Source organism: Microcaecilia unicolor, chromosome 7 (assembly GCF_901765095.1).
Source record: "Microcaecilia unicolor chromosome 7, aMicUni1.1, whole genome shotgun sequence".
Taxonomy (NCBI): Eukaryota; Metazoa; Chordata; class Amphibia; order Gymnophiona; family Siphonopidae; genus Microcaecilia; species Microcaecilia unicolor.
Window position 1 is genome coordinate 310230644 of NC_044037.1, and position 17654 is coordinate 310248297.

Below are 17654 nucleotides of genomic sequence, written 5' to 3' on the forward strand. Positions count from 1 at the left end.
AAAAAAAATGCTTGAAAAGTTCTAGTGAAATGTTGCTCCTCCCTATCTCTTAAATACAACATCTGAAAAGTGTATAGCCACTTAGGGCCAGAAGCAGATTAAAAAGATGAATACATCCACGGAGCGAAAGAGGATATGCCTGCCAAAGATGAAGTCTATGTCACATCTCATCTAGTAAAGGCGCTATGTTCACACTATAAAGAGAAGTTGTCAATAGAGAAGAGAACCCCTAAATAACGTAACATAGCATCTTCCCATGTGAGAGCAAAAGGACCTATCCAATGGCGCTGCACCTTCAAGGATAACGGTAATGCTTTCCATAGTAACATAGTAGATGACGGCAGAGAAAGACCTGTACGGTCCACCCAGTCTGCCCAACAAAATAAACTCATATGTGCTACTTTATGTGTATACCTGATCTTGATTTGTATCCCACATTTTCCCACCTATTTATGAATCCCAAGACAACATTTTTTATGTGCTCAGCGGATACAGAAAAACAAAGGTCTCTGGACCGAGTCGTTGCCAAGGTTGCGTAATCCAGATCCGGGATTGGGTCTTTCAAATATTGGTGATGAAATTTGAGAGGCACCTGTAATTGAGATCCAAGCGTAAAAGCTTCAGACAGAGTCTCTTGGACATCTTCTGTGAGGAAATGTAATGTCAGAGCTGGGCAGCTGGTACTCCTGTTGTAAACTGGCAAAAGACTTTAGTTGACCTTTCTCATTCACTATGTTGGCTAAATAATGAACACCCTTCTGCACCCATCTAGTAAAGATACTAGGTCCCAGACCAGAGAGAAAGGCAAGGTTTGTTGCAGAGCGATAGGTGAGGGGTCACTGAAGCAGAGAACTGGTGCCTCCTACACACCCATCCCCAGACAAAGATCTAAGCAGAGGATAATGCTGAAAGGTGTGAGGAGGCAACTTACTGACTAAAATGTATCCCAGGAACCAACTTTGATCTCAAAGAAGTGAGAGAAAAGTGTTCTGTACACCTATACCAGTCATTAATATGACACTTTCCGCTGGCCACTGTCAAGTAACAAATGTTCAAAAGGCCCATGCTCCCACGTACGTTAGGGGTTTGAATCAGGGCCAGCGGAATATGCGGTTTCTTTACCCCCCCCCCCCTCAAAAAAAAAAAAAATGCTTGAAAAGTTCTAGTGAAATGTTGCTCCTCCCTATCTCTTAAATACAACATCTGAAAAGTGTATAGCCACTTAGGGCCAGAAGCAGATTAAAAAGATGAATACATCCACGGAGCGAAAGAGGATATGCCTGCCAAAGATGAAGTCTATGTCACATCTCATCTAGTAAAGGCGCTATGTTCACACTATAAAGAGAAGTTGTCAATAGAGAAGAGAACCCCTAAATAACGTAACATAGCATCTTCCCATGTGAGAGCAAAAGGACCTATCCAATGGCGCTGCACCTTCAAGGATAACGGTAATGCTTTCCATAGTAACATAGTAGATGACGGCAGAGAAAGACCTGTACGGTCCACCCAGTCTGCCCAACAAAATAAACTCATATGTGCTACTTTATGTGTATACCTGATCTTGATTTGTATCTGCCATTTTCAGGGCACAGACTGTAGAAGTCTGCCCAGCACTAGCCCCGCCTCCCACCACCGGCTCTGCCACCCAATCTCCGCTAAGCTTCTGAGGATCCATTCCTTCTGAACAGGATTCCTTTATGTTTATCCCATGCATTTTTTAATTCCGTTACCGTTTTCATCAACACCACCTCCCACAGGAGGGCATTCCAAGTATCCACCACTCTCTCTGTGAAAAAATACTTCCTGACATTTTTCTTGAGTCCGCCCCCCTTCAATCTCATTTCATGTTCTCTAGTTCTACCTTCTTCCCATCCAGGGCCGTGCCAACACAGTAAGCAGGGTAAGCAACGCAGGGGGGTGCCGACCTCTGGAGGGTGCCTACCGTTTCCTGAGGTCAGCTCACTTGCAAAATGTTTTACCTGAAGCTGTGATTCTCCTCTCTCCCCTGCCCTCCCCTCTTCGCCCGCAGTGCTCACTGAGGCAGGCAGACTCTGCTAAAGTTGTTTGAAAGAATACAACCAGTGCTATTTATGTATTTGGTGTGGGACGAACTCCTCATTCAGGGTGAGCTTGAACAACATTCAAATGAAAGAGAACAGCCAGGTTTGGAGGGAGGTGTGCAAGTGAGACTGGGGAGAAATAAAAACTAAATAGTGTAATTGTTAAAATCTGTAAGTGGTTCAAACTTTTTGTTTTTTTTTCTCTCTGAGCTTGTACACCAGAGGAGGGCATGACTGCAATGATATTTGCATAATTATCAGGTAACCAGATATCTGTAAGTGGAAGTGTATGGAGTGGAAGAGTGGCCTAGTGGTTAGGGTGGTGGACTTTGGTCCTGAGGAACTGAGTTTGATTCCCACTTCAGGCACAGGCAGCTCCTTGTGACTCTGGGCAAGTCACTTAACCCTCCATTGCCCCATGTAAGCCGCATTGAGCCTGCCATGAGTGGGAAAGCATGGGATACAAATGTAACAAAAATAAAATAGATACTATTGGAGATTCTACATGGAATGTTGCTATTCCACTAGTTGCTATTCCACTAGCAACTTTCCATGTAGAAGGCTGCGCAGGCTTCTGTTTCTGTGAGTCTGACGTCCGTACGTGCAGGACGTCAGACTCACAGAAGCAGAAGCCTGCGCGGCCACATTGGTGATCTGCAAGGGCCGACTTCTACATGGAATGTTGCTAGTGGAATAGCAACATTCCATGTAGAATCTCAAATAGTAGCAACAGTGGAGGAGTGGCCTAGTGGTTAGGGTGGTGGACTTTGGTCCTGGGGAACTGAGGAACTCAGTTCAATTCCCACTTCAGGCACAGGCAGCTCCTTGTGACTCTGGGCAAGTCACTTAACCCTCCATTGCCCCATGTAAGCTGCATTGAGCCTGCCATGATTGGGAAAGCGCAGGGTACAAATGTAACAAAAAAAAAAAATCTACAGCTAAAAGCCATTTCTTTGGCTGATGGTTCCAACAGTAGTTTCAGAGGAAGTTTTTAAAGAGCTAATAAGGCAAGTGGCAGAGCATTGAGCCAATTTTTAATTCAATTTACCATAAGTTATATTAATTTAGTTTTTAAAAGTGCATTGTAGTGCTCAACTAGGCCATTGCTAGTAGGTTTGTAAATACAAACAGTGTGGTGTGAAATACCTAGTGTAGGAATAAAAGAATTGATGAATCCATTAAAAATTAAAACTATGGGAATAATCTCTCTGATGAAAGTATAAGCTTCTATTCAATTTTGGTTTTAAATTCGATTAGAAAACAACCACGCAGACAAGCAGGTACCTTTGAACTTTGATAGGTTTCTGCATATCTGTAAAATCAGTATACAGCAGATAATATACAGTTAGAGAAGCTTTCGTTTTTGTTATTCAAATGTGTTGCCCGTAATTATTATAAACTGCCTGAGAAACAGAAAAGCATTTTGAACAGAAAAATTTAGAGAATTAGGGAAATTCAGTATTGGGCAAATTGTAAGGGATACCCATTCTTGTGAAATACCTAATCCAGGAAGGGATTTATTTAGGGATTGGAGGAGTGGCCTAGTGGTTAGGGTGGTGGACTTTGGAACTGAGTTCAATTCCCAGCACAGGCAACTCCTTGTGACTCTGGGCAAGTCACTTAACCCTCCATTGCCCCATGTAAGCCGCATTGAGCCTGCCATGAGTGGGAAAGCGCAGGGTACAAATGTAACAAAAAATAAAAAAATTATATGAAAAAGAAATAAGCAGTTTGTGTAATGACTCCAACTATTGTTGTGTGCAAATAAATGTGATCTGTTTGAGAACATATACAGAGAAATAGAAACAAACAAAAAAAGATATAGATATGTTATGGGCATTAACACTGTTGTACAGACAGACAAAAAGCATTATAACTCAAAAAGCTGTAGGTAGAATAGAAGGCCTCACATAAATAGAACACAGAGGATACCACATACATTACTGCATTCAAACTTTTCAACCTTCCTCTTCACTTTCTACGACTTTGCTTTTCACCCTCTCGATTTGCGAAAATCTTTCTTAAGGGTCTGTAATGCGGATATCTACTTATATGCACTTATAGAAAGCACATCCAATGATACATGAACAGCTAGACCATTTTACAATGCAAAAATTTCTGAAACCTATCATATTTGAAAATATCATTTCCTTATAACCTTTCTAATTATCCCAAAATGAATGGGATTCTCACATCCATCAGCTTTCCTTCTCGACTTAATCAAAACTATACTGGAAATTTGTATCACGGTAGCCCCCATGGTGACTAAAAAGAAGGAGAAAAACAGTTTGCAAAATCAGAAAAATAAAAATAATTATAAATAAATAAATGAAGTTGAATGGCAGGCTTTGAACCCATCAACTTGGTCATATGGAATGAGTGCAGTAGAAAAGAGAGTACGGACTGAGCAAATGATCAGGATTGAAAAAGCAGCTTGTTCGTTTCCATTGCATAAGTTCTGCTTGTGTAACTGAAGACTGTAAAATAGAGAAAAAATAAAAAATAATAATTAAAAAAAAAAAATCTTGTGAAGGGGCGGGGGTCAGTTGATGGCCAAAGTTGATGGGGGCGTGTCGGAGGCGTGGTGAAGGCTGGACTGGGGCATGGTTATCGGCCAAACAGAAATGGGCGGCTTTCACCGATAATGGGAAAAAAATAGCCGTTTTTAGCGAGAATTTAGGTCACTATTTTTGGACCCTTTTTTTCACGAACAAGTCCCAAAAAAGTGCCCTAAATGACCAGATGACCACCGGAGGGAATCAGGAATGACCTCCCCTGACTCCCCCAGTGGTCACTAACCCCCTCCCACCAAAAAAAGAGAGCCTTTTTTTCCCAGCCTGTATGCCAGTCTCAAATGTCATACCCAGCTCCATCACAGCAGTATGCAGGTCCCTGGAGCAGTTGTTAGTGGGTGCAGTGGACTTCAGCCAGGCGGACCCAGGCCCATCCCCCCCTACTTGTTACACTTGTGCTGATTAATGCTGATCCCTCCCAAACCCCCCAAAACCCACTGTAACCACATGTAGGTGCCCCCCTTCACCCCTTAGGGCTATGGTAATGGTGTAGACTTATGGGCAGTGGGGTTTGGGGGGATTTGGGGGGCTCAGCACACAAGGGAAGGGTGCTATGCACCTGGGAGCTCTTTTACTGTTTTTTGTTAATTTGTAAAAGTGCACCCTAGGGTGCCCAGTTGGTGTCCTGGCATGTGAGGGGGACCAGTGCACTAGAAATGCTGGCCCCTCCCACGACCCAATGCCTTGGATTTGTTCGTTTTTGAGCTGGGCACCTTCGGTTTCCATTATCGCTGAAAACCAATAGCGCCCAGCTGAAAAACAGTCAACTCCTAGGCATTTGCCCTGCACAACCTGTATTATCAGAAAAAAGATGGGCGCCCATCTTTTTTCGAAAATACGAGTTGTCCACAGAAATAGGTGCCCACTGATATAGGCGCCCATGGAGATGGGCGTTCGCGTTCGATTATGCCCCTCCACGCATCTGGTAGGGTCCCAGATTGGCAATACTTATGTACTTATGCACCTAAATTCAAACTTCCAATCACAGTTCTCAGATCAAATTAGCATCATCCACTCAATCTTAGCTTTAAGCCCCCAAGGGGCAACTGAATTCAAGGTAAAAAATTCACTGTTGTTCCCAGTAATTTAAACATCCCTGTTGCCCTTATTCTTTTCCATACCCTGGCTTGCCCTTCCCATGTTTACTCTTAGGTATGCATGACTATGATATGATTGTGTGTTTTTCCTGTCATGATTTGTAGTACATTTCTGACTATCTCTTTTTATTTTTAATTTTGTAAACCTCTGTGATCTACCAGTTAGGTATGGCGGCATGTCAAATGCAAATAAATGATTGAAGTCTACAAAATCCTGAGTGGTTTAGAATGAGTAGAAGTAAATTTATTTTTTTACTCGTTCCAAAAGTACAAAGACTAGGGGACACTCAAGGAAGTTACATGGAAATACTTTTAAAACAAATAGGAGGAAATATTTTTTCACTCAATGAATAGTTACGCTTTGGAATTCTTTGCCAAACGATGTGCTAACAGTGGTTAACATATCTGGGTTTTAAAAAGGTTTGGTCAAATTCCTGCAGGAAAAGTCCATAGTCTGCTACTGAGACAGACATGGAGAAGTCACCGCTTGCCCTGGGATTGGTAGCATGGAATGTTGCCATGATTTGGGTTTCTGCTAGGTACTTGTGATCTGGCTTGGCCACTGTTGGAAACAGGATACTGGGCTAGATGGACCATTGGTCTGACCCAGTATGGCTACTCTTATGTTCTTATGCATCCGGTATGGTCCCAGAGTGCCCCTATGGTACGGGAACCTCCCTAAGATTTAACCAGTCAGGCCAGCATTCTTCCTGGTTTGCCTTACTTCCTGTGCTTTTGAGGATTATGTCTATTTTCTTTAATATGTATGATGTTTTTTGGATAATTAATAAAAACTAAATTAAGAAAAGTTGTACAAATTAGCAAGTGTAATAGTTTTGTAATTTTCTAAACAAAAAGTTTGTGCCTAATTTATATGAAATGTCTACAGACTTTAACAAAAATACCACCTAGATCATGTAGAACTGTCACTATTAATCGATTTCTCCTCCTTAAAAAAAAACAAAATCTCTAAGATCACCATTTTTTCTTTCAGCTGACTGGTTTAACCTTGTTCTAGAGCAGAGCTTCCCAAACTGAGCACTGACTCCAAATGGCACTGTTCCCTCTAAGCTGAGTGGGAGTCCTCCATCTACAGTCCTGCCAGTGGGGGATGCTGTTTCACTATAATTTTTTTCAATAGTGAGGTGTCCTGTCTCTAAAGATTTTATTTTACACAATATTGAAGCACCGCCCTCTACTGGCAGAAATGCAGTTGAAGGACTCCTGCTCAGCTTAGAAGGAACAATGCCAAATGGGGGTCACAAAACCCACGTTTGGATTCACAATAGAGAGCTGCACGGCTTCCGTCCCCGCGGGAATCCCGCGGAACCCGCGGGATTCCCGCGGGGACGGAGGCAGTTCCTGCGGGGTTCCCGCGGGGATGGAAGCAGTTCTGCGGGGTTCCCGCGGGGACGGAGGCAGTTCCTGCGGGGTTCCCGTGGGGATGGAACCAGTTCTGTGGGCTTCCCGTGGAAGTGTAAGCTGCACCTGCACCAGCCTCTCATCTACCGAATACCAATTTATTTGAGTGCTGTCTCCTCCTCCTCTTCTTCCTTGATTTAACAGCATAAATGTGGAAAGTCTTCCATTAAGGAGGTGGTAGAGTCACAAATGATGACGGAATTCAAAAAGGCGTGGGATGAACACAGAGGATCTCTAATTAGAAAATGGAAGTTATATAAAAGCTAACCTTAAATGGCTGCATGTGTGTGGATGTGTCAAGTGACGCTTAGATGGCGACTCTGGCTGTGATGAACTAGAGCTGATACCTGGCAGACTTGTATGTTCTGTGTCTCATACATAGCAATCTGGTGTAGGATGGGCTGGAAAGGGCTTAGACAGCAACTTCAGTGGCTGGAACATGAGGACAGTGCTGGACAGACTTTTACGGTCTGTGTCCCACAAATGAGAACATGAATAGGCTGGAGTGGGCTTCGATGGCAACTCCAGCAGTTGGAACATAAGGATGGGGCCAGATAGACTCCTGTGGTCTTTGTTCTAGAAACACGAAAGAAAGACCATAATCAAGTATATAATATCACACTCGTTGATTTAATGATGAATTGATCATGAGTGTGACTATTGGGCAGAGTGGATGGACCGTTCAGGTCTATTTGCTGTCACTTACTATGTTACTATTAATCCTCTTTGCTCCCAGGCTGGTGCACAGACCTCAGCTCTGACACAGGCACGAGAATCAGATGTCACCTGACCTACTGGTGCGTGCATGTGGTGGCCTCTCAGCACACAATCCCAGTGAATCAGAGACAAATCTTACATGTGCGCACCAGAGTGTTCCAAGTTCCAACTTCCGGTCCGTCCTTGCCTACAGTGCTGTGGCTAAAATCCAGAAAGGGAGCTGACTGGAACTTTCTTTTATGTACTATTAAATTCTTACGGGGATGGGTGGGGATGGGTTAAATTCTTGCGGGGACGGGTGGGGACGGGTTGGGATGGTTTAAATGTTTGCGGGGATGGGTGGGGACGGGTAAGATTCCAGCGGGGATGGGTGGGGACGGGTAAGATTCCAGCAGGGACGGGCGGGGATGGGTAGGATTTCTGTCCCCGTGCAACTCTCTAATTCACAACCTGGGCTGGCATTCCATAGGATGTTATTAATTCACGCTGCCTGGGGATTGCATGGTTTCTATGGCTGTGCAAACTAGGGTCATGACCACAGAAATATTGGCAAGCACTGTTCTATTGTAAGAAAGATTACACAAATGCTGAAGCCACTTCCATGTTTAAGCCAAGAAGGAGCAGACTGGTGCACTCTACCTTGATTCCACGAATAAGCTGTTGTGTGGGTGTTTCTATTGGACTCTTGTTATCGATCACACCTTGAATGGCTGAGGCCCATCTCATGGCCTCATTCAGAAATTTGGTGTAGAGTCGGTATGAGTGTTTCCTCCCATGCACAATAATGCTCCAATAACCTACAACAAACAACAAAATAAATCATTTTTAACAGGAGGCCTCACTCTGCTTTCTCCTAACCATGCTCAAATGCTGGGATATTCTCAGACAGTTACATTGTGCTACTTACAGTATTGATCTGATGGTGCATATACTACTACTACTACTATTTAACATTTCTAGAGCGCTACAAAGTGTACGCAGCGCTGTACAAACACAGAAGAAAGACAGTCCCTGCTCAAAGAGCTTACAATCTAATAGACAAAAAGTAAAGCATTTAAATTTAAAATATTTAAGCACTCAAGCACAAGAGAACAGTCACAGAAGGACTGAAGATGTTGAAGGGTGGTCAGTGTGATTAGGTGTAACTCTGGTTGGAGTAGTGGGAGAAGGTGATAGAAGAATAGAAATGGGTGATGTAAAAGTAATGAGTGGGTTGATAGGGAGGTTATATAAGACATGTCACTCTAGGGGTGGGTGGGTAGAGGGGTAGGGTGGGCGGAAGTTTGGCAAGGACAAATCAAACTCGGGTATAAAGTATCACATACCATGTAAAATGAGTTTATCTTGTTGGGCAGACTGGATGGACCATAAGGTCTTTATCTGCCGTCATTTACTATGTTACTCTTTGGGGTTCTACAAGGAATGTTGCTACTAATTGGGATTCCAGAATCTTCAGAACTTTTAGTACAAGAACAGTGTTGGGCAGACTTCTACGGTCTGTGCCCTGATCGTGACTGAATAGATAGGGATGGGCTGGAGTGTAAATTTTAAGGTGCTTCAACGTTAGTTTCAGAACTTTTAGTACAAGAACAGTGCTGGGCAGACTTCTATGGTCTGTGCCCTGAGAAAGGCAAGGACAAATCAAACTCAGGTATAAAATATCATATACCATGTAAAATGAGTTTACCTTGTTGGGCAGACTTGACGGACCGTACAGGTCTTTATCTGCCATCATTGACTACGTTACTATGTATTTATGAAGTGTGTAAATTTGTGAGAGTCTGCATGGGTTGACATGACGGACCGGACTAGATACTCTGGTGCAGCACTCACGTTCTTTTCTGAATGCCATATCTCCTATGTTAGTTTTTATTCTTAAACATTTTAACATTTTGCTTTAAAAGGTAGTATTATACAGTTACTAAATCAAAGCAGTAAGTGCAAACAAAACAACAAATCTGCAGAAATACTGATGGAAACGTCTTCCATTGCTATTGCAGAAATCTAAGTGCAGCTGTGCAATTCCTTCGAATGCTCATGGAGCAGAAACGCAAGTAATCACGCCGCACAGTGAAATTAACCTGCTTAAGTGCTGGTTCTTCTTTTGCACTTCTGTTGCCTTTTTACCTGTTTCTTGAAAAACTTTCTCATCTGGTTGGGCCACAGAGCAGAGGCTGTTGAGTACGAGTGTACCCAGCTTGGGCATGGAGCGCTCAGAGGATTTGTAGTAATCCAGTGCACCGTGGTTCAGAACAAACCAGCGCCTCTTCAGCTTTAAAGAGGACGTTTTGTTGGGACTGCGCACTTCTTTCTGGAGCCATCCTGTAGGAAGAGAAGAAGAAGCATCCATGGCACAGTTAGCAGCTGTTACTGGCACTCTCTTTCAGCAAACAGACAGTCAGGGCAGAGGCTAACCCTGGTATTGTGGCTCTCTAGGCACTTTTATTAGTGGAACATGAACAGTCCACAAAGATGTTGTTAATACAGGAGCCTTGGAGACCACAGAGATTGCTGAGGTCATATGTAATGGGGAACCTATGAGACCGTGAAGATTGATGTGCATCATTCAAGAAAGAGATGTGTTTCCTAGAACTTACAGCCACTAACCAGATAGGGGGAATATTCAACCCGCGGTGGTAAGAGGCTTGTGAGCTGCTTCCAGCCACAGGCTGACCTAACTCCAATATTCATTATTAAGGCATGTGCATCTCGTGACACTGAATATCTGGGTTTGTCTGCTGACCCAGAATGTACTGGGCACTGGCTGACATCCAGACTTGTGTGTAGTTGGCTCACCATATAACGTTATGCAGTTACTTAGCCAGTCAATGAACTGAATATCGCTGTTAACTGGCTAAGTTGCTCCTCCATCCTGCTCCTAATCTAGCCAGTTAGTTCATGGCAGCCATTTTGAAGCTGGAGACCACAAGTGCAGGAGCAAGTGCGTCATTCTCTACCTCTGATCAGAAACTCTTGGCCATTAACTCTGGAATCTCCTTTGGGTCTCTGCAGGAGACAGATCCAGTGATGCATTTCCTCTGGCGTGTCCGTGTGGCAGTGAATAATGCGGTTTGCTGTGATGATTACAAAAGAGTTTGCTCTGCAAGAAAGTTGTTAGAAGAAGCGGTTAAAAACACGCTGTCACTCAGTGGTGTTCCTAGCCTGTTCGCCACCTGGGGCGGGTCACCACTGCGCCCCCCCCCCCCCCCAGCACATCACTCCACCCCTGGTGTGCAGCTGTCGGCTCTGCCGGTCCCCTGCCCTGGAACAGGAAATAGCATGGATTAATGAGACAAAGTCAACATGGATTTCGTGAAGGGAAATCTTCTCACCAATCTACTACATTTCTTTAAAGGGGTGAACAAACATGTGGATAAAGGTGAACTGGTTGATATAGTGTATCTGAATTTTCAGAAGGCGTTTGACAAAGTACCTCATAAAAGACTCCAGAGGAAATTGGAGAGTCGTGAGATAGGAAGTAGTGTTGTATTGTGGATTAAAAACTGGTTAAAAGATAGAAAACAGAGACTAGGTTTAAATGGTCAGTATTCTCAATGGAGAAGGGTAGTTAGTGGGGTTCCCCAGGGCCCTGTGCTGGGACCGCTGCTTTTTAACATATTTATAAAAGAGATGGGAGTAACTAGTGAGGTAATTAAATTTGCTGATGACACAAAGTTATTCAAAGTCGTTAAATCACGGGAGGATTGTGAAAAATTACAAGAGGACCTTACGAGACTGGCGTCTAAATGGCAGATGACGTTTAATGTGAGCAAGTGCAAAGTGATGCATGTGGGAAAGAAGAACCCGAATTATAGCTACGTCAAGCAAGGTTCCACGTTAGGAGTCACGGACCAAGAAAAGGATCTAGGTGTCGTCCTTGATGATATGTTGAAACCTTCTGCTCAGTGTGCTGCGGCGGCTAAGAAAGCAATTAGAAAGTTAGACATTATTAGGAAAGGAATGGAAAACAAAAATGAGGATGTTATAATGCCTTTATATCGCTCCATGGTGCGACCGCACCTCGAATATTGTATTCAATTCTGGTTGCCGCATCTCAAAAAAGATATAGTGGAATTAGAAAAGGTACAGAGAAGGGTGATGAAAATGATAGCGGAGATGGGATGACTTCCCTATGAGGAAAGGCTAAAGCGGCTATGGCTCTTCAGCTTGGAGAAAAGGCGGCTGAGGGAAGAGATGATAGACGTCTATAAAATAATGAATGGAGTGGAAAGGGTAGATGTGAAGCGTCTGTTTACGCTTTCCAAAAATACTAGTACTAGGGGGCATGCATTGAAGCTACAATGTAGTACATGGAACATGAGGACAGTGTTGGGCAGACTTTTATGGTCTTTGACCCACAAATGAGATCATGGATTCGGACAGGCTGGAGTGGGCTTCGATGGCAACTCCACTAGTTGGCACATAAGGACAGAGCCGGGTGGACTTCTACAGTCTATGTCCCAGAAATACCAAAAAAGAACATGATCAAGTATTTTCTATCACATTCTTTGTTGCTTTAATTATGAATTGATAATGAGTGTGACTGTTGGGCAGACTGCATCAATCTTTCAGGTCTTTAGCTGCCGTCATTTACTAAGTTACTCTGATATGTGGCATAAAATCTTGCTACTTTTTGGGATTCTGCCAGAAACATGGCTTGGCCACTGATAGACTCACTAAATTTCAATGTACATTATTTATATATGTGTAAAGGAACACTCTCCAATCAAAGTCTCAACTGGTGACTCATTTCACACGGAGAACTCATTTACAAATATGTTAAAAAGCAGTGGTCCCAGCACAGACCCCTGGGGAACCCCACTAACTACCCTTCTACTACTACTACTACTACTACTACTACTACTTAGTATTTCTATAGCGCTGCCAGGGTTACGCAGCGCTGTACAAGTTTAGCAAGGGGAAGGACAGTCCCTGCTCAAGAGAGCTTACAATCTAAAGGTTACAAACTATGTAGTCAGTGTAGGTAACTTACAACTTATGTGGTCAGTGTAGACAGCTTCCCATCTAAAGGTTACAAACTATGTAGTCAGTGTAGGTAACATGAATGGGGAAGGTGGTTAGGTGCCAAAAGCAAGGGAGAAGAGATGGGCCTTGAGTAAGGACTTGAAGATGGGCAGGGAGGGCGCATGGCGTATGGGCTCGGGAAGTCTGTTCCAGGCATAAGGTGATGCGAGGCAGAAGGGTCGGAGTCTGGAGTTAGCGGTGGTAGAGAAGGGTACAGATAGAAGTGATTTGTCCTGAGAGCGGAGGTTACGGGTGGGAACATACGGGGAGAGGAGAGTAGAGAGATAAAGGGGGGCTGCAGATTGAGTGCACTTGAAGGTCAATAGGATAAGCTTGAACTGTATACGGTAGCGGATCGGGAGCCAGTGCAGCGACTTGAGGAGAGGGGTGATATGAGAGTATCGGTTCACGCGGTAGATAAGACGTGCAGTGGAATTTTGGACAGATTGAAGGGGGGATAGATGGCTAAGCGGGAGGCCAGCGAGAAGAAGGTTGCAATAGTCAAGACGAGAGGTAACGAGCGAGTGGACGAGGGTTCGGGTGGTCTGTTCAGAGAGGAATGGGCGAATTTTGCTAATATTATAGAGGAAGAAGCGACAGGTCTTAGCTGTCTGCTGGATATGGGCAGAGAAGGAGAGGGTGGAGTCGAAGATGACTCCGAGATTGCGGGCTGAAGAGACGGGGAGGATGAGGGCGTTGTCAACAGGGAGTTCTCCATTGAGAATACTGACCATTTAACCCTACTCTCTGTTTTCCATCTTTTAACCAGTTTTTAATCCACAATAGAACACTACCTCCTATCCCATGACCCTCCAATTTCTTCTGGAGTCTTTCATGAGGTACTTTGTCAAACGCCTTCTGAAAATCCAGATACACAATATCAACCGGCTCCCCTTTATCCACATGTTTGTTCACCCCTTCAAAGAAATGTAGTAGATTGGTGAGGCAAGATTTCCCTTCACTAAATCCAAGCTGGCATTCTCTGATTAATCCATGCTTTTGAATATGCTCTGTAATTTTGTTTTTTTATATTAGTCTATCATTTTGCCTGGCACCAAGAGTGAAGGAAATTTATTAGCAGTCCAAAGTGAAACTGAATTACATGAAGAAGAAGGTGAACACAACTGAGTAGGGGATAATGAACCACAAGTGGAAATCGAATCTTGAAGAGAAAGAACCTTACTGGGAAAAAAAGATAGGAAGTGCATCAGCAGATGGTAGGGATGGATATGCTATTGCTGGTTTATTTGTTAATTGAGTAACTATATTAACCAACTTCTTGTTTGGGTTCTTAGACATTGCAGATTGTTTAGTAAAATAAGACTTCTTAGCTGACCTCAACACAGAATTATAAAATCTGCTACTGTTTTCAAAAATTGTTAAAGACTAAGGAGTTAGGGAGGTGTTGATCGATATGATCGATGTGGTGGCACCTACATAATGGACTGAGGGAAGATAATTGCTTTTTGTGGAGTCCTACCTGTCCGGATATGTTTGGGATCATTAGTACTGAATATCGCAGGAGCCTATTTGCCCTAAGTCCACCTCAGCACTAATCGGACGATGGTGCAGTGGTCAGGGATATTCAGTGGCACTTCCTGGGTAAATGCCCTTCTTGACCCACTGTTGGGATTTTAAGCACAGGCAGGAGCATCTCTTGCCCACTTAATCCCCTTTGAATATCTACCCCGAAAAATCAAAAGTTTGGTTGTACCTGTCAGGACTGTCCGAGGCACAAACAGAATCGATGAGAGCCATGTCCAGAGTTCCCTGATCAAAGGAAAAGAGAAAGGAAAGATTACAATTTATATTGTATAAATATATATATTTTATATTTATATTGTATAAATAACCAAACCACATTTATGGACTTTGTATCAAACGCATGCGTCAACAACTCCAATATACTACTACTAGGGGATCTAAATCTCCATTTAGAAGACTCCACCTCTACCCACACCCGGGATTGTATAGACTTCCTCCAACTTTGTGATTTCAACCTTCCTCCAATAGAACCAACCCATAACAAAGGCTACTCACTTGACATCATCACACTCAAACATTCTACAGATCAAAACTTCCTCCTATCAGACATCCACTGGGCTGCATCTCCCTGGTCCGACCACCACAAAGCAACCGTATCCATACACTGGCGGAAAAAAGACCAACCCAAACCACCAGAACACACAACAATTAAAACCAGAGGACGAGTAGAAAAGGAAACCTTCTGGCAACTTATCTACGACAACAACTGGTCGATAGACCCAAACTCAAACCAATTCCTTGCAGATTGGGACCATAGATGCAAACTCATTCTAGATGAAATCGCTCCGCTACACTCCAAAACACTACACACAAAGAAAAAATCCTCTCCATGGTTCAATGAAGAATTAAAAAAACTGAAGAAGGAAACCAGAAAACTTGAAAAAACTTGGAGCAAATCAAAAGATACTATCACCCTAAATGCATGGAAACAAACACAAAAGAAATACAAGAATGACATTAAACGAGCCAAAAGAACATACTACACGAAACAAATCACAGCCACTGGAACAGACATAAAAAAATAATATAAAATCATAAAGAATCTTCTTAACACGAATCCAGTAACAACCTCACCCTCAAACTGTCCATCAGCCGACCAGATGGCCAAATACTTCAACGATAAAATCACAAACCTGTGTAACACAATTCCCCACGATGATACCAATCTTGACACTTTCCTTGACGAACTAGACCCCGATACTGAAGAGATCCCAGCAGATCGCTACTGGACAGATTTCGCCCCCCTCAACACTAAAGAAGTCTCCTCAACATTATCCAAACTCTCAAAGTCTCACTGCCATCTGGATCCATGCCCAAACAATCTTATGAGAAAGGCCCCAGAATGATTCATTACTGAACTCACCACCCACTTAAATCTCCTACTCCTACAAGGCTCCTTCCCTGCCGAATACGGCAATATTCTACTCACACCAATACCAAAAAACCCCAAGGAACCAGCGAATGACATCACCAACTATCAACCTGTGGCCTCCTTCCCTCTTCTAACCAAACTGATGGAAATAGAGTAACCTCCCAACTTAATGAATTCATACAAAAGTTCTCCATACTACATGAATCACAATCGGGATTTCAACCTGCACACAGCACAGAAACAGTATTACTCACCCTGGTTTCCAAGTTCAAACAAGAAATTTCAATTGGCAACAAAATACTTCTTCTGCAGTTCGACCTATCCAGTGCATTTGACATGGTTGACCATGAAATTCTCACAAAACTGCTGGATAAGCTAGGGATCAGTAGAAACATCATTAAATGGACAAAAAGTTTCATCACCACCAGAACTTATCAGGTCAAATCAACATCTTCAATATCGCCTGCGTGGCCATCAAAATGTGGAGTCCCCCAAGGCTCACCCTTATCCCCGATCCTCTTCAACCTCATGATGATTCCTCTGGCCAAATCCCTACCTAAATCTGGCCTAAATCCCTTCATCTACGCTGATGACATCACAGTATTCATCCCCTCCCAATCCAACCTCACAGAAATCTAGGATAAAAACCACTGCCATGAACATCCAACATCCTAGGCCAACGCTTTCAAGATGAAAATGAACAAAGAAAAAACTCAATGTCTAATCCTTTCATCACAACACTCTACTCTGCTCCCAACTACCCTGAACACCCCAGATGTTTCAATCCCAATATCCGACAATCTAAAATCCTAGGAGTAACATTAGACAAACACTTAACTTTAGACACTCATGCAAAAGCCACGATGAAGAAGATGTTCAACATGATGTGGGTACTGAAAAGAGTGAAACCATTCCTCCCACAGAAAACTTTCCGCAATCTAGTACAATCCACAGTACTTACCCATGCTGACTACTACAACAGCATCTTCATCGGTTGCAAAGCCCAAATCATGAAAAAAACTCCAAACTGCCCAAAACACAGCAGCAAGACTCATTTTTGGCAAATCACGTTTCAAAAGTGCAACACCACTTCGAGAAAAGCTACATTGGCTCCCTATCAAGGAACAAATAAACTTCAAAGCCAACACTATGATCCACAAGAGTCTCAATGGCAAATCTCCAAGCTACATGTCCAACCTGATCGATCTTCCAGCCAGGAACTGGTCCAACTCTTCTCGAACATATCTCAATCTTCGTCTTCTCAACTGTAAAGGCCTCAAATACAAAACCTACTACGCATCCAACTTCTCTGTTATAGGCAGCCAACTCTGGAACGCCATACCTCGACATATCCGAAAAACCAGCGAACACCTACCCTTCCGAAAGCTGCTGAAGACTTACCTATTCAAACAAGCCTACCCAAACGACCCTACAAAGTCTCGAACCTAACCCACACCACAAACAATACCCACACTCCAATCCTTTCCCCACATCGCATACTTTTCTCCCACTCTTTATAACTGTGTTATCTCCATGATACTTTATACCATACTGTGTATTATCTCTGTGATACTATGTACCATACTTTGTAAGCCGCACTGAACCTGCTATTGAGCGGGAAAGAGCGGGGTATAAATGCCACAAATAAATAAATAAATAAATAAATATTCTGCTACTGACCAATTTGGCTCTGTGAGGATTAAGAGCCCTAGATATATCTAGATTAAAATTGGAGACTGAAATTTACAACTTTTACTTTAAAATTTTCCCAACTTTTACTAACTTTCTAAAACTGAAATGTTATCAATAGAAATCAAACAAAATAAAACATGGAAAAGAAAAT

General features: G+C 43.0%; 1 protein-coding gene across 1 annotated transcript in view; it reads right to left on the reverse strand.

The window, feature by feature from the left end:
- Positions 1 to 17654, reverse strand: part of LOC115475156 (unconventional myosin-X-like) — a 272052-nt gene that overhangs the window by 89464 nt on the left and 164934 nt on the right. Inside the window, exons 28-31 of the mRNA XM_030210897.1 lie at positions 14609 to 14664; positions 10827 to 10969; positions 9997 to 10191; positions 8509 to 8666 (exon numbers count right to left, since the gene is read on the reverse strand). Of these exons, the coding sequence (XP_030066757.1) occupies positions 8509 to 8666; positions 9997 to 10191; positions 10827 to 10969; positions 14609 to 14664 (552 nt within the window). The remainder of the gene's footprint in view (positions 1 to 8508; positions 8667 to 9996; positions 10192 to 10826; positions 10970 to 14608; positions 14665 to 17654) is intronic.